The 14,979-nt window shown below is 38.0% G+C and overlaps 2 protein-coding genes across 6 annotated transcripts in view; both read left to right on the forward strand.

Moving 5' to 3' along the window:
- The first annotated feature begins 52 nt into the window (after positions 1-52).
- LOC146515667 (uncharacterized) lies at positions 53-2,722 on the forward strand. The gene has a single exon (XM_085168010.1). The coding sequence runs from the start codon at positions 70-72 to the stop codon at positions 2,338-2,340; it is 2,271 nt and encodes a 756-aa protein (XP_085024136.1). The 5' UTR covers positions 53-69; the 3' UTR covers positions 2,341-2,722.
- Positions 2,723-8,021: 5,299 nt separating this feature from the next.
- Positions 8,022-14,979, forward strand: part of LOC146515668 (serine/threonine-protein kinase WNK1-like) — a 37,999-nt gene continuing 31,041 nt past the window's right edge. For 3 of the 5 annotated variants that reach the window (XM_085167980.1, XM_085167985.1, XM_085167983.1), the window contains exons 1-2: positions 8,022-8,248; positions 9,913-11,167. In XM_085167980.1, the coding sequence (XP_085024106.1) occupies positions 10,382-11,167 (786 nt within the window). In that variant the 5' untranslated portion in view covers positions 8,022-8,248; positions 9,913-10,381. The other 2 variants (XM_085167982.1, XM_085167981.1) reach the window with 2 other exon arrangements.

Consider the following 14,979-nt stretch of genomic DNA (forward strand, 5'->3'; position numbering starts at 1 on the left):
TATTTTTAAACTTAAACAATTAAGCAAACATTTTTTCTTGTCGACACTTTGCATTAAACGTTTAAAGAAATGTCACACGAAACATTTAATAATTCACAGTCTGACAGAGAGATTCAAGAGGAATCACAAAGACTGTATGGGATGATGGAGAGAGAAATATCGGAGCCTAGGGAGCTTCAAATGAAAATACAAGAACTCCAGTTGGAGTTAAGCACCCTAAAGCGCAAAAAGAATTATTACCAAAAAAATTACTATCGCTTTAAAAATGAGCTTGAACAGAATGGTACAGATGCGCATGCAGAACTTAGAACCTTTCGGATGATGGGCCATGAATTTCAGGAAGATCTCAAGGAAGAGAGAGAGAGACTTGAGCACCAAGTGGGAGAGGCTCACCATAAAATAACAGAAAAAGAAGAGATAATAGAAAAACAGAACAGAGAAATAGATCACAAGACAGAACAGATAGTTGAGCTGAAAAAAGAAATATGTATTCTTCAGTGTAGGGTGAGACAGGCACTGGATGAAAAACAGTCACAGGTGGAATCTCTGGAGGCTAAAATGCAGGAACAGGTTAACACCGTTCAGACGATGCACCATGACTTTCTGGAAAAAGAAGAATATCTCCTCAAGCAGAACAGCAGCATTGCTGCTCAGCTGTCACTGATTGAAAGTGAGAGGAACGAACAAAAGAAAGAGAATGCAAAACTCGAGAAAACTTTAGAGACTCTTGAGTACCAAGTGGAAAAAGCTCATATTGAAACAACAACAAAAAATGAGATAATAGAAAAACAGAATAGAGAAATAGATCACAAGACAGAACAGATAGTTGAGCTGAAAAAAGAAATATGTATTCTTCAGTGTAGGGTGAGCCAGGCTCAGGACGAAAAACAGTCACAGGTGGAATCTCTGGAGGCTAAAATGCAGGAACAGGTTAACACCGTTCAGACGATGCACCGTGACTTTCTGGAAAAAGAAGAATATCTCCTCAAGCAGAACAGCAGCATTGCTGCTCAGCTGTCACTGATTGAAAGTGAGAGAAATGAACAAAAGAAAGAGAACTCAGATCTCAAGGAAGCGTTAGAGAGACTTGAGCACCAAGTGGGAGAGGCTCACCATAAAATAACAAAAAAAGAAGAGATAATAGAAAAACAGAATAGAGAAATAGATCACAAGACAGAACAGATAGTTGAGCTGAAAAAAGAAATAGGTACTCTTCAGCGTCGGGTGAGACAGGCTCAGGACGAAAAACAGTCACAGGTGGAATCTCTGGAGGCTAAAATGCAGGAACAGGTTAACACCATTCAGACGATGCACCATGACTTTCTGGGAAAAGAAGAATATTTCCTCGAGCAGAACAGCAGCATTGCTGCTGAGTTGTCTCAGATTGAAAGTGAGAGAAACGAAAAAAAGAAAGAGAATGCAAAACTCGAGAAAACTTTAGAGACTCTTGAGTACCAAGTGGAAAAAGCTCATATTGAAACAACAACAAAAAATGAGATAATAGAAAAACAGAATAGGGAAATAGTGCAAAACCAGAAACTGATAGTTGAGCTGGTACAAGAAATATACAATCTCCAATGTCAGGTGAGCCAGGCTCAGGACGAAAAACAGTCACAGGTGGAATCTCTGGAGGCTAAAATGCAGGAACAGGTTAACACCATTCAGACGATGCACCATGACTTTCTGGAAAAAGAAGAATATCTCCTCGAGCATAACAGCAGCATTGCTGCTGAGTTGTCTCAGATTGAAAGTGAGAGAAACGAAAAAAAGAAAGAGAATGCAAAACTCGAGAAAACTTTAGAGACTCTTGAACAGAGACTTGAGCACCAAGTGGGAGAAGCTCACCATAAAATAACAAAAAAAGAAGAGATAATAGAAAAACAGAACAGAGAAATAGATCACAAGACAGAACAGATAGTTGAGCTGAAAAAAGAAATATGTAATCTTCAGTGTAGGGTGAGCCAGGCTCAGGACGAAAAACAGTCACAGGTGGAATCTCTGGAGGCTCTGCAGCTGGAGAATTTTGCTCCTGAACCTGAGGAGCTTTTTTTTCTTGCCTTGGAACCACCTCCTGATGTGGTCCCGACACAGGAGAATCTTGGTCTTCAACCTGAAGAGCTTGATTCTCCTGTCTCAGAACCATCTCCTGACGTGGTTCTGACTAGTGGTTCATGGCGTCATGGTGCCAAACGCCTACTTAAAATAGGTTTAGGTGTTGCCGCAGTAGGCCTTATTATACCTGCAGCTTACTGGGGCTTTTCAATGCTTAGCAGTGATTGCCTATTTAACTCTGTCATATTGCCATATTGCTACCTTGCTGATGGATTAGTTCCCTTTTAAAGAATAGTAATGATGGACTGCTTTTCATCCACAGTCCAGTAAACCATACGTTGTTCATGTTAGACAACATGAGCAACATTTAGCTAACTTGTGCTCTCATTTTTCTTTTCTTTTGCCTCTCACCCCAACCAGTCGTGGCAGATGGCTGCCCCTTCCTGAGCCTGGTTCTGTCAAAGGTTTCTTCCTGTTAAAAGGGAGTTTTTCCTTTCCACTGTGCCTAGTGCTTGCTCACAGGGGATCATTTGATTGTTGGGGTTTAATTTGTTAAAAAACATAACAAATTAGGTGAGGGGTTCACATAATAGGGAGCACAACAAAAACTACAAATTTTTAAAAAATTTGTTAGTTGCAAATAAAAATAAAGAAAACAATTTCTGAAAAACATCTCTTACGGCTCTGTTTATTTGCTTAAATGAACACTTGTATTTTTTGTCATTGAAGAATATACATTGTCTAAAGTATTTGATCATTTTAAAATTAACACTGCGCTGCATGAGATAAACTGTGGCACGGACGGCTGTCGGCCTGGTGAGGGAAAGTTCCTCTTCAACCTCCAAACAGAACCCAGTTTGTTAATCGCAGCATCGCAAAATTAGACACAGCAATTCCTTAGAGTCTGGTTTAAGTCCTAAAATGTAATCTCCTTACCAGCATAGGAGCATCCCACCAAGCATTCACAGTCATTACACTGTATGTACACTATATGTGGAAAAAAAGAAGAAAAACAGGAAGCTAAATAAGAAATGCTGCTACGCAGTAGAAGGTTGTTGACAGTAGCAAGCTACAGGTCTCTCAATATTGTTCTCCCTGAGAACCCTGTGCATTCCACAGCTAGCTTTAAGGTATTCCAAGGTATTAGAATTCTACATAGTGACATAGGTAAGTTGATTAGGGCAGCGGTCCCCAACCTTTTTTGCGCCAACTCTGCTTGCCAGAGACAGAGAGAGGTGTTGAAAGGTTGCTCCAATGGAACTTATTGTTTCGGAGGAAAACACGAACAAAGCGTAGAATCGAGTCTTAATAGCTTACTTACAACTGGGCTCATCAGGCACTCTTCTTGGCTGCAGTGGTTATTATTATATTTACATGCTTCCAGCTCCCGTTTTTTGCTCGATGACAGGTATGGCAGTCCATTCTCCCTGCAGCACGGACTACACTGCCCATGAGGCTACATTCTTTAGAGCTATACCTGTAGCATTCTGCCTATTAGCTTAGCACAACAACAACAAAAAGGCGCTCTCTCACCCAGGAAACAGCAGAGCGAGAGCGTCACCCTGTAACCATGGCAACCGCAACGCTGCCGCCTGGAACTACAGAACGTAGCTGTCAAACAAAACCCAAACAGTTCTGACCCGCCACAATATGAAACAGGGAAGTACTGCCATGTAATCCATTTATTTCAACAAAGTAACTGTATTCTAAATACCACCTTTTTAAACGGTACCTGTAACGAATACAGTTACTCATATTTTGTATTTTAAATACATTACTTCCCAACACTGTTCTTACATCCAGCGTAGCAGGCCAAGTACAACCCTCCAAAGCCAAAGGTTGTAATTTGTCACTATATAAATAAAACGGAATTGAAAATTTCATCACAGCAGTTCATTAAAGAAAACAGGAGAGAGATAGAGAGATAGAGTAAATATGAAGTTAGGTGAAATAAGATCTGGATCAGTCAGCTGGTTCAGAAATAACTCCAATAAGGAAGAAAGAAAACATTGTAAAGGCGTACAGGCTGTTCGCTCACAGAGAGATGCAGAGTGAAGGGGAACGTGCTCTGTCCCAGTTTGTCATTTCTGACATATTGTTTTTTCTAGTGTTCAATTTGGAGACTGTGCATAAACATGCACCCAGTGCGAATAGTTTTCCATGATTTATGAATAAAAACGGACTTGTTGTTTATTTGTTTGTTTTCCCTTTTTAACTGGAAAATGGAAGTTGTTACCTTCCTGAAGGTAACAAAACACACCAGCCCTTACACACTTTTATAAATTTTAATGCTTCTTGATTAAAATATGTTTCAAGTATGGGAGAAACTAATGGGTATACAATAACAGTGTGCTGAACTCACTGTCATGTTTAACCCTAGAACACTGTCGCTATAAAGAGTAACACCATCACTAACATCAGGTGATTACTTGTCAGAGAGTGATACTATATCCCTTATGTCAAACCGAGTGATTTATAACCCCTAGAATGATTTATGGTTCTGGGAAGTAATAAAGGAATAAAGGAAGTAATAAAAATATGATATTCATAAAAATATGATATTCATAAAAATATGCTAGTTCATAGCTCATTGCTTTTTCCCCCTAAAAAGAACTAATTGATTATTTAAGTTTCTTATATATCAAATAGCATTGTTTTATTTTTTTTATCCAATAAAAAAAGTTTTTATTTTTTTTATGCTTAAAAAACGCCATCTGGTGGAGCAGACAGCAAGAAATTTACTGACATCTCGAAAAACACAAAGCTTTAGATGAACATAAGGACAGAAGTCAGAGGTGAGGTGAGTATTTTGAACTTAAATGCAATGAACAATCACTTAATAATAATAAGAAAAAGTAGTTTACCACCATTTGATAAAGAATCTGTCCTCCTGATATTAACAACAAGTATTATTCAGATATGAAGGTATGATGGGGGGATGATAAACAGAGCATTTTCATTTCGAGTGAAATTTATGAAAGCAAATACATGTGGTAGGTTTAGGCAGTAATCACCAGCAGGGGGCAGGGCATACCTGCAGGAAATGTTTTAATAAAGAAACGTTAATAAAAAAGAAAATTGCAACTCTTCAATTCATCTTACCCATTATGGTTAAAAAATTAAATATAGCACTTTATAGGCTGCTATTGCAACAAAAGACTAGTGATCAGACTGTTTCTTTCTTTATCAAAAGAGATGTTTAGGACAATGTAAATGGTAAATGTATAGATTGAATATTACAACTTCATTTACGTATAGAGCTTATACTGTTTATATTACTTTGCAAAATGTTTTGAAACGTCTTGCAGGTCATAACCATTTTAGTGAGAATAAAATCCCTTAAAACAGAATACTTTGTGGGTTTATATTCCCCCCATAATTACCTGGAATGTCCCCAGGAAATATCGTGTGATGTCTCTTTCAGCTCACGTACAAACGTGACCACAAAAGCTGAAACAAATCTCTATTATAACTATACTTATTACTACATATTTGGGAATATAGGATAATTTATACCAGAACAATATAAAAGGAACTATTAAATATAGTAGCAACTAGAAGTATGAAAGTGTGTGGGAAAAGTCATGTTTTTCTGTGTACTAAAACATATTTTGGTCCATTGTTCCTTTGTGAGCCTTTCTATGGAAATTTCCATTTTTCTGTCCCTAACATTTACAGAAATATTGCACTCCACACATGCTTTGGGTGTTACAATTTATTTTTATTTTCAAATAAAATAATATGTTAACTGAACTTCTTGAGCCTTCTTGAGCCATCAATTTATAGAGATCCAAGCACTACAGGAGTTCTCATCCCCACGGTCAAGTACTGTCGATAAACACCGTGTTATTTTTACTAATTAATTAATTTTACAATTGTAAATGTGATAAACTACATTAGATTGTATGCAAAGGCTATTATTTTGAAAGAAAACACCACAATGACTTCCTTTTACATATTTCCTAAAGCCTGATAAAGAACTGGTCATGATTGCTCAAGTTTGTAATAATTTTTCTATTTTATTTCACATATTTGACAAGGTAATAATTTTACATCCATTGAATTATGTTACACATCAGAGCTAAAATATAAAAGATTGCATCATACTTAATTACTCATTTCTAACTGTTTTTTTCCCCATTGTTATAGCAAATAAATGGTTGCACAAATGGACAAAAACACAGTTTTAACAAAGGTGAGTGAAAATAATAAAGATAATCTCCTGAAGTGTTGCATCATCATTGTTATTATTAGTCTGTCATTCTGTCTACAAGGCTGAAAAATCTGAGGGAAAAAAATTGAAATTAAAACTGCCAAAAGATTAAGGTAACACATGTGACAAGAAGATAGTCTATATTTACTGTATCTCTAAAATACATGTAGATATAACCAATCATTAATCTGTCATTTTTCTTGAGATCTAGGCCATCATCGATGACGTAACAAATAATGAAATACAGAAATGGATGTGGAAAAAAATCTAATTACAGATCAAAGAGATCAGGAAATATGATAAATGTAATAACAATTCAATTACGATTTCAAACAACATGCACAGTCATAACAAATAAACTGTTTCCACAGACTTATTTGGACTAATTTCACTTTAGATCAATAGTATGCACCCTCACTGCGTAACTCTATCAGTGTCAAGACTGTCTGATTTTGGATTTCAAAGTAAAGGCCTTCAGAGATGTCATATATGAGCTATCTTTGTATGAATTTAAAATGCTATTATAAGGAAACTTGCTATTTCCACAGACCAGTTGAACGGGATACACCCTCACAGTGTTACTCAGGCAATATCACGTCAGTATAATTTTAGATGTCAAAATAATAGCCATTTGAAATAGTTCATGTATGCTTTTTTTTCATCTCACATCAGAATGCTGTTAAAAAGAAATGTCCTGTTTCCACAGACTGTTTCACTTCAGATCAACAGGATACACCCTGCAGTGTTACTCAGTCAATATCAACTCAGTCTGATTTTGTATTTTAAAATAATAGAAATTTGAAATCAGCAAGTCTCCTTTGATCAGCATTCTGAAATCATCATCATCAAGGTGATTATTTTGAAATCCAAAGTCAGATTGACCTGATATTAACTGTATAATAATGAGAGGATATGTACTGTGGCTCAAAATTGGAATTAAACATTGACAAGAGGATTTTTCTATATACTGGTGTTCTGAATGTAGGTAAAAACAACAACAACAACAACAACAAAAAACAAAACTCTAGTCAAGAACCGTGGGTAATCAAATTTCAAAGGACGATACTTTTCCAAACAGAATACACCCCTGTCTCCATTTATACGGATTATTATCGATTTGTTTTGTTTTTGTTTCTTTGTTTGTTTTTAATATGGACACTGTTGGGGTGTGCACTGTGGATCTAAAGTGAAATTATTATGTTAAAACAGCATATACTTTTCATATTTTATTATTTCTATTTAAATTTGGAATATATTTGTTTTAATAGTATTTTGTTTTTGTTTTCTAGATTTAATTTATGATTTACATATATCATTAATGACGGACTAAATGAGTAGATTGACTTGGAGATCCCTTTAATTTTGAAACCAGACCTTAGTTTCTCTTACCGTAATACCCATAACACAAAACAACGTGGGGGCTGGCTCAATCGTTTCAGTAAAATGATCCAGCTCATTAAATTCAAGGGTGCACAATAGTCCGCTTTATCTTCCCTCCATTTAACCTTTCAGAAATGGGCTCATTTATTGAGGGGCCCTCTGTGTGGTTGTCCATATTGTCCTAAGTATTTTTATTAATTTAAAATAAAAATACTTATTTTTATTAATTTAAATCATTAAATAATTTTGAGTATGCTTATTACGTATGATTTTAGGGCTTATATCTTTTAGTTTCATGGTAAAATCAAAAGCAAATGTGACAGCATCAAAGCCTATCAAAGCCATCGGTTTGTGAGTGTGTGTGTGTGTGTGTTATGGTTATGAGGTCATTCTCCGCCGGCGCAGGCGCTTTGTGCTGAAACCGTTTCTCTATCTAACTGCGCTGCTTATTTGAAAAGCGAGCCCCAATAATCGCAGCTTCGGTTTTCACACTGGGGAACGTATCTACCTGACATTTAGCTACACGTGTAATCTACCTGTGTTCTGTTTTTTATCGCTGTGAGGACCGTTGAAACGCCACTGACCGTCACTTGTCTTATTGAGGTAGGTCGCTATCTGCCACCCGGCACAGCTCAACGTTAGCGCTTGGCGAGCTAACCTGCTAGCTACTAGCAATATTAAACTCACAAGCGCTAAGGAGTTAAACTCAGCTTATCATTATCAAACAGAAATTATTTTTAAATAACGTAAGATAGTCTACCACTCAGCTATGGATATTTGACTTGAGTCAACAAATTCAAACAAACGAACAAACAAAATAAAATTGCTAACTGCGTAATAACAATAACAAACAAGCGCTAATGTTATCAGATGGCGTTAAATTGAATGGAGCAGCCAGGAGGCGGGTCTAAGCGCGTTAGGCCACAAGAAAGACCCGCCTAGCTAGCTTTGAGTAGATGGGTAACAGTCATTGCTTTGGTAGCTGTTCAACCGATTACACCGGTCTAGCGCATCCGGTGTAATGTTAACCACTCGGGGATGGAAACGGGACCCGAATATGGTAAAGTTGCGAATTATAGCTTATTTTTAACGCCTACAGCGGCGTTAAAACGACGAGAGTGGTGCCAGTAATGTGGAATTGGAAATTATTAAAAGGGAATATATTTAAAGACGTGACGCGGAAATTGGTCACCGTCGGTTATCGGTTCCCTGTTAAGGATTAGCCAGCGCCAGCTAACTAGCTGTTTGCTAGCCGTACTCGTTAGCTCGCTAACAAAGAGCCTCTCCTCCTCCTCGCTTTGAACGAGAAAGTCGCTGTAGCTATTTCAAATTGATGTGCTGTCGCACATACGCGATGAGGACAGATGTGTGTGCAAGAGAGGATTAAATTAACTCCAACTCATATTGTGTTAATTTGCGCAGCCGTTTGTTTTATTTTTCTGAATGTTATCACAGCCAACGTTATCCGGTTTAGTTCTGACATTATGGTTGCCTGGTCAGGTAATGGCTGCAGCCGTGGCAGGATAAAGATGAATAAGTAACAAAATTTTCCACGCAAGGTTGCATGATTAAAGCAGGAGAGGAATGCCAAGCTGCCACTGCTGTCATAAAATGCTAGATGGCCCCTGTCTTTTGCGGATACAGTAAAAATGTTTATGGCCTTATGCGGCTTTAAGAACTGTATTATAAACTGCGTTAGCCTTTCTGACAATATTAATTGACATTAAAATTGCTAATAATATTTTTCGCTTATATTGAAAACATTGCTTGCATTCTGTAACAAATCTCAGGTGCAGAATCAAATGTCATTGTCGTGTCCCTTGTCATATAGTTAAAATGCTTAGTTTTGCTGTGCAGTAGTTATAGATAATAGCTTGTGTTTAGTTAACCTGTCAGTTGAATTGTATTTTAATGGAGCACAGCTGAACAGTACCAGTTTAAAGGGAAATTTGCCATGTGTCACATGTGCTAGGGTAAGACAAAAATCTTTTTAGAGTGTAGATCTTATTTCTAAACCATAAATGATCTGGTGGTTAAGTGTATTACACTGTAAATGAAGTCATGTTTTAATTCTTAGATTCTGGTCTATAAGCTGTACTTAGCACTAAAACGGTGTTGTTAAACTTTTGTTAAACTGTATACACTGTAAATTCTGTCTGCAAGGCTAGATTAGACTAGATTTTCACAAGTCTTGTTGACATTTGATATAATGTTGGCTACTTTTCAAAACATGTCAGGAAGCTTTTGTTTTGTATTTTCTCTTGCAGTAATACTGGACTGGAACAAATTGAGACTGTCAGCTCATCCCGCCTTTGCCTGGACTGGGGAGTTTAGTGCCTGTGCCTGTTGTAGGCTGTGTGTGTTTGTTCCTCACCAGTGATTCCTTATGCTTGATCGAAGCTGCACCCTGTGTCGTACAGGATGGATGGTGTGGACTTAAAGAGACCTGTATATCAACATCAGCACTTTGTGTTCTGCTGCAGTGTTCAGTCCCTCTCCGTTTGTAAGAGAACGCATCTCGTCTTACACCTTCAGTCCCCGAAATATATTTATAAAGATAGTCTTTGAGCAATAAAAAGGGAGAGCTGGAGATAGACATTGTAAATCTTTCTCTTTTTTTCCTATTTGAAGCACAGCTAGATATTGCTTACATAAGCCAAAATGGCAAGCATGAAAATATCCTTATTTTAATTTTTCAGTTATCGTACCTCCTTAACTCTTAGTGTGGGTGGTGGGATGTCGGAAAAGCCAGACGACAAAATGGTGAAGTTCCTGGCTCCCCCTCAGAAAAGTGGAAATGGCCCTAGTTCTGGTTCAGATTCGATGGTTGGTGAGGGTCGGCCAGTGGAAGTGAGACGCCGGCATCACACCATGGAACGCGATCGATGTAACCCTGAACACCGTTTTCTACGTCGCAGTGTCATCAGTGATTCTAATGCCACAGCTTTGGCCCTTCCTTTACCCAGCAAGATCCCCATCCCTACGCCTCAGCTGGTTCAGCCACAGGAAGCAGTCCTCCAGCAGCAAAAGACTGCTGGTACTTACTCACCCAAGGCTGAACCAAGTTTATCTCAAAATGAGAAGTCTGTGCATGGTGGAAAAGAGGGAGAAGGAAAAGATATAGAAATAGCCAGGGTGGCTGTAGTGCCTTCACAGCAAGAGCCTGCTAGAGTGCGTGACATCTGTGATGGAGAGGCAGTAGTAGCAGCTCACACGACACCCAGCCTGGAAACAGAATTGCCAAGTCAAGTTGAACCTGAAAGCGGCACTGAGGTGAAGGTACAACACGAGGAAGGAGAGGAGGCAGATAAGGACGCCAGAGCCCGAGCAGAGGCAGAGCAACGGGAAGCTGAGAAAAAAGTCCAAGAAGACATCGAGGAGGCTGAAACCAAAGCAGTGGGCACATCACCTGATGGACGGTTCTTGAAGTTTGACATAGAAATTGGACGTGGCTCTTTCAAGACAGTCTACAAGGGCTTGGACACCGAGACCACTGTGGAGGTGGCTTGGTGTGAATTGCAGGTATGAAAACGATTGTATACAACGATTGTACTTTGTAACACACACATGTTGCTTCATTTCCCCCCCGCTTTTTTTTGTTTTTGTATAATTTTTTTGTATGAGTCAAAATAATTTCCGTTCACCCTGTTACCTGAGCTGCAGCCACTATCATTTCCTTTCAACCAAGCATAGCTAGCATTTCCTGATTGTTTCGCTCTACATTTTTCATCAAAACAGCCAAAGAAAACTTCCCATTTCCTGATTTGACTTCACTCTAAGAGACTGGGAAGTTATTTGGTGCTATCAGTGCTTCTTTGATAAATGATTATTCCTTTATGACAACCTCTTTGAACACAGGAAATTACCTTTTGACAAAATGTGTGCAGAATTGTTGTAGTCATAATAATGATTTTCCACACTTACTGTTCACACTGTTAGAGGATACTGCTAGAAAATCTAAATCTAGTTTCTGGTATCTAGTGTAGAAATATAGAAAATGCAACTGAGCAGATTCTTGAAACCTCACTTTACTCCCAGATAATGGGACCTTTTGAAGCTTTGTCTAAAATTACATAAAAGATTATAAATCTCAGAAATCCCATTACTATTACTACTACTCAGCTAATAATGGCAACAGCAGGAATATTTAAGTTGACTTTATTAACATTCAGCATTCTTAGTCACAGATCTGACCTTTGACCTACTTTTGAGTGGACTTGTTTTACCCTTTTTTTTTGGCTCGTAAAAAATTAGTTCTGCTGTCTGCTGTCCAGTTATAGCAGCTATATAGCCCAGAGCAAAGTTTAACCTCATTCACCACATGAATGTTTGCTCTCACTGTCATGCTTTACCCTGCCATGAGAGCAGTAGGACTCACACGGCTGCGGAGAGAACCACAGTAACACATGCTCACTGGTTTCAGAACAATGTGAAGATTACAGGCAAGTTCCCCTCCCCCTCTCACACAATCTCACGCATGCTCAATGCATTCCTTTTTTGAATGCTTGCCTGAATGTAAAATGGGTCAAATTCCTCACTGAGGAATCTCCTGCAGGCTGACCTGCCAAGGCCTGCTTGTGAACCATCAGTCCACCTCCCACTCTCTTTCAACTTTCTCACATTTTACTTTCCTAAAGCTCAAATATGTATAATACTTGGGCGTTAGTGCAGTATAAGATGGGATACCTTTTTAGTTGTGGCTTAAACTGCATTTAGTGGTGATTTTTTTTTTTTTTGTAATTTAATTTGACCTCAAGACAGACTTCTTGCAGCCCCTGAACTTTCCACTAAGGTTGTTCATAGTAACATTTTTATTTTCTTCTTGAGCTCTCAGTTAGTATCACATCTGCAATTTGAGTGAACATAACATCTTACCCAGTAAATTTATGTTGAATTATTCAGAAGAGGGGGGGTTTCAGGGTCTGTCACTTCCCAAGCCAAATATGCAGATCCATCCGCTGTGGCGACCCTTTGGGAAATTAAGGGAGCAGCAAAAGCGTTTCCAAACAGCTGAGTTGTACTATTCTTGTTAAAGTCTCTTTCTGTCATTCTGCCTTTTAGTTGAGCTAAATCTGCCACAGCCTACTAAGAGAGAAGTCAGTTTGGGGTTTTAGAAAATAGTGAAAGTGAACTGTTGCAATGGAAGGACAGAAACAAAAAACAGAATAAAGATACAGCTTCTAAAACAGAAAAAAAAATAAATCTTTTATCTCAATATGAGACTGAAGAAGTCACTTGGATGGGTGACGAAATATTTCTCCCACTGAAAATGCTATGTCCAGATGAACAGAATCAACCTTTTGGGTTTTATTGCAATACTTTTGCTTTCATTAGTAGTGAAACCCATAAATGTAACTGAATTCTAGTTAGGTTTTTGTTCACTTGGCACTCTTTGCTTTTTCCTTCCACTGCCACCTCAGAAGTTTCAGAGCTAGAAACTTCAGCTGTACGTGAGAAGCTGAAATCCCCTTTACACGTCAGAGGTTTTTAATGTAGTCCCACGGTCATCCAGGTGTTAGCATGCCTTCAAGATGTACAGAGATGGTAACACTGGGTGGTATATGTTTACACACATTATTTTATTTAGATATGTTATCTTACCCTAGTTTCATTAGTTCAGTGTTAGGGGCATTTGATGATACTAGAGGTGCATATATTTAACATAACAATCACAATGAGATTTAAGATTGAGTTGTTTAAGAAAGGAGTAGAGATCCAAGAAGTTAGTTTAATTGGCGTCCCGCTAATACTTGAGTCATTGATGCACAATAAAGCTTGCAACATATTTGTTAAGAATTTGGCGTGCCAGCTATGAGCAATAGCTTGTGGCTGCTTGCTGGTGAAACGAGCCAGGCAGGTTTCCCCTCGTAGGACCTTCAGTTTATCTCTAACATGATTAAAATGAAATAGTCACATTTGTAGTCCCATGCCTTAATGCTCTTTATACACACACACACACAAATAAACATGTAAATCTTTTTTTTAATGCATACATTTTTTAGAGATTATGTAGATGTAAATAAACCTTAAATTCTTCTGCAGTTTGATTTCACTCTGACCAAAGGCAGCAATTGCAGGATATGCAGCAACTTTGCCTGAAAACTGTCTTTGAAATTTTAATGAAGTGGCCCTGGCTTATTCAACCTATAAGGCAATCTGTGCTATAATTGACTGCGAATTTTTATTTGTTCACCTTTATTCACCCACTAATGAACCCCCACAGTTCTTTCACACTGCAGACATGTCTGAAGGATAAGTAGGTCACCCCAGAGAGGAAGTTGAGGAGGGACCAAAAATAAAAAAAGAAGAAATTAAGGAACCTCCCCTTTTGGCTTACTATTGCATTTTCAACTATTCAGTCTTCCAGTTGCAGCTTCCACGCCTCCTTCCTCTCAAATACAGATTGAAAGATGAGTAAGAATACTCCAGGCATCCTGTATAAACTATGGCAGCCCTCTGTCCAGCTGGCCGATGGCATCCGCTGGAAGTGACATGCTACACCAAGTATTTTAACAGAGACCTCATCACATTTCATGAATCAAGGTTTTCAGGTTTACTGTAAGAGTTTAATTTTCTAATTGTGACAAATTTGGATAGAAATGTCACTGAGGAAAGCATTAAAGGGATTGCTCACTAAAAGCACAAGGTAGGCGGAAAACCCTATCTCAGCCTGAGGTCAAAGACCGGTGACACGAGGAACAACTATGTTGTACCAGTTTTACAAACAACAGTAGAACAGAAATACTTGGTGTGATACTGGTTCCCTTCTCACTCTTACTGTATAAAGGTCATGTCCTTTTTAGCTTGAGTCACTGATTTAGATTTTGAGAACACTATGGTAGTTTCTAACCTTTATTCAGTCAGGGTCGTGCAGAATATTTCTTCACAGAAAGAACATTTTTGGGTGGCTTTTTATTAAACCTGTAGGGAGCTGGTGAGGAAATAACTAACTTTGCAGTTGTTTTTTTTAATTGTATGGTTGGACTTTCACTCTTTGAATGCCATTCTGAACAAAAACTTTATTCCATAGGTTTCAAAGTGATACTACCAAACATATCAAATTTAAAAATACCTTTAAAGCACTACATGCTTGAGTTTAGTTTGTAGAAAATAAAAGCAGTCACTGTAGTAGTATTGATCGGAAACATTTTAACAACATTCCCCACATGTTAAGGTTGTTTATTAATGGATGAAGGTTTTAAATACAGTTGCAAACTTAATGTTAAAATCTGAAACTTTAGCAGAGTTTAACAAATAAGAATGAAGATAGATGACCTTTCAGTGGTTGTTTATTTATATAGTTTAAGAACTTTTTTTCTTTTTTAGGGTGGGGT

The sequence above is a fragment of the Neolamprologus multifasciatus genome, chromosome 7 (genome assembly GCF_963576455.1).
Source record: "Neolamprologus multifasciatus chromosome 7, fNeoMul1.2, whole genome shotgun sequence".
NCBI lineage: Eukaryota > Metazoa > Chordata > Actinopteri > Cichliformes > Cichlidae > Neolamprologus > Neolamprologus multifasciatus.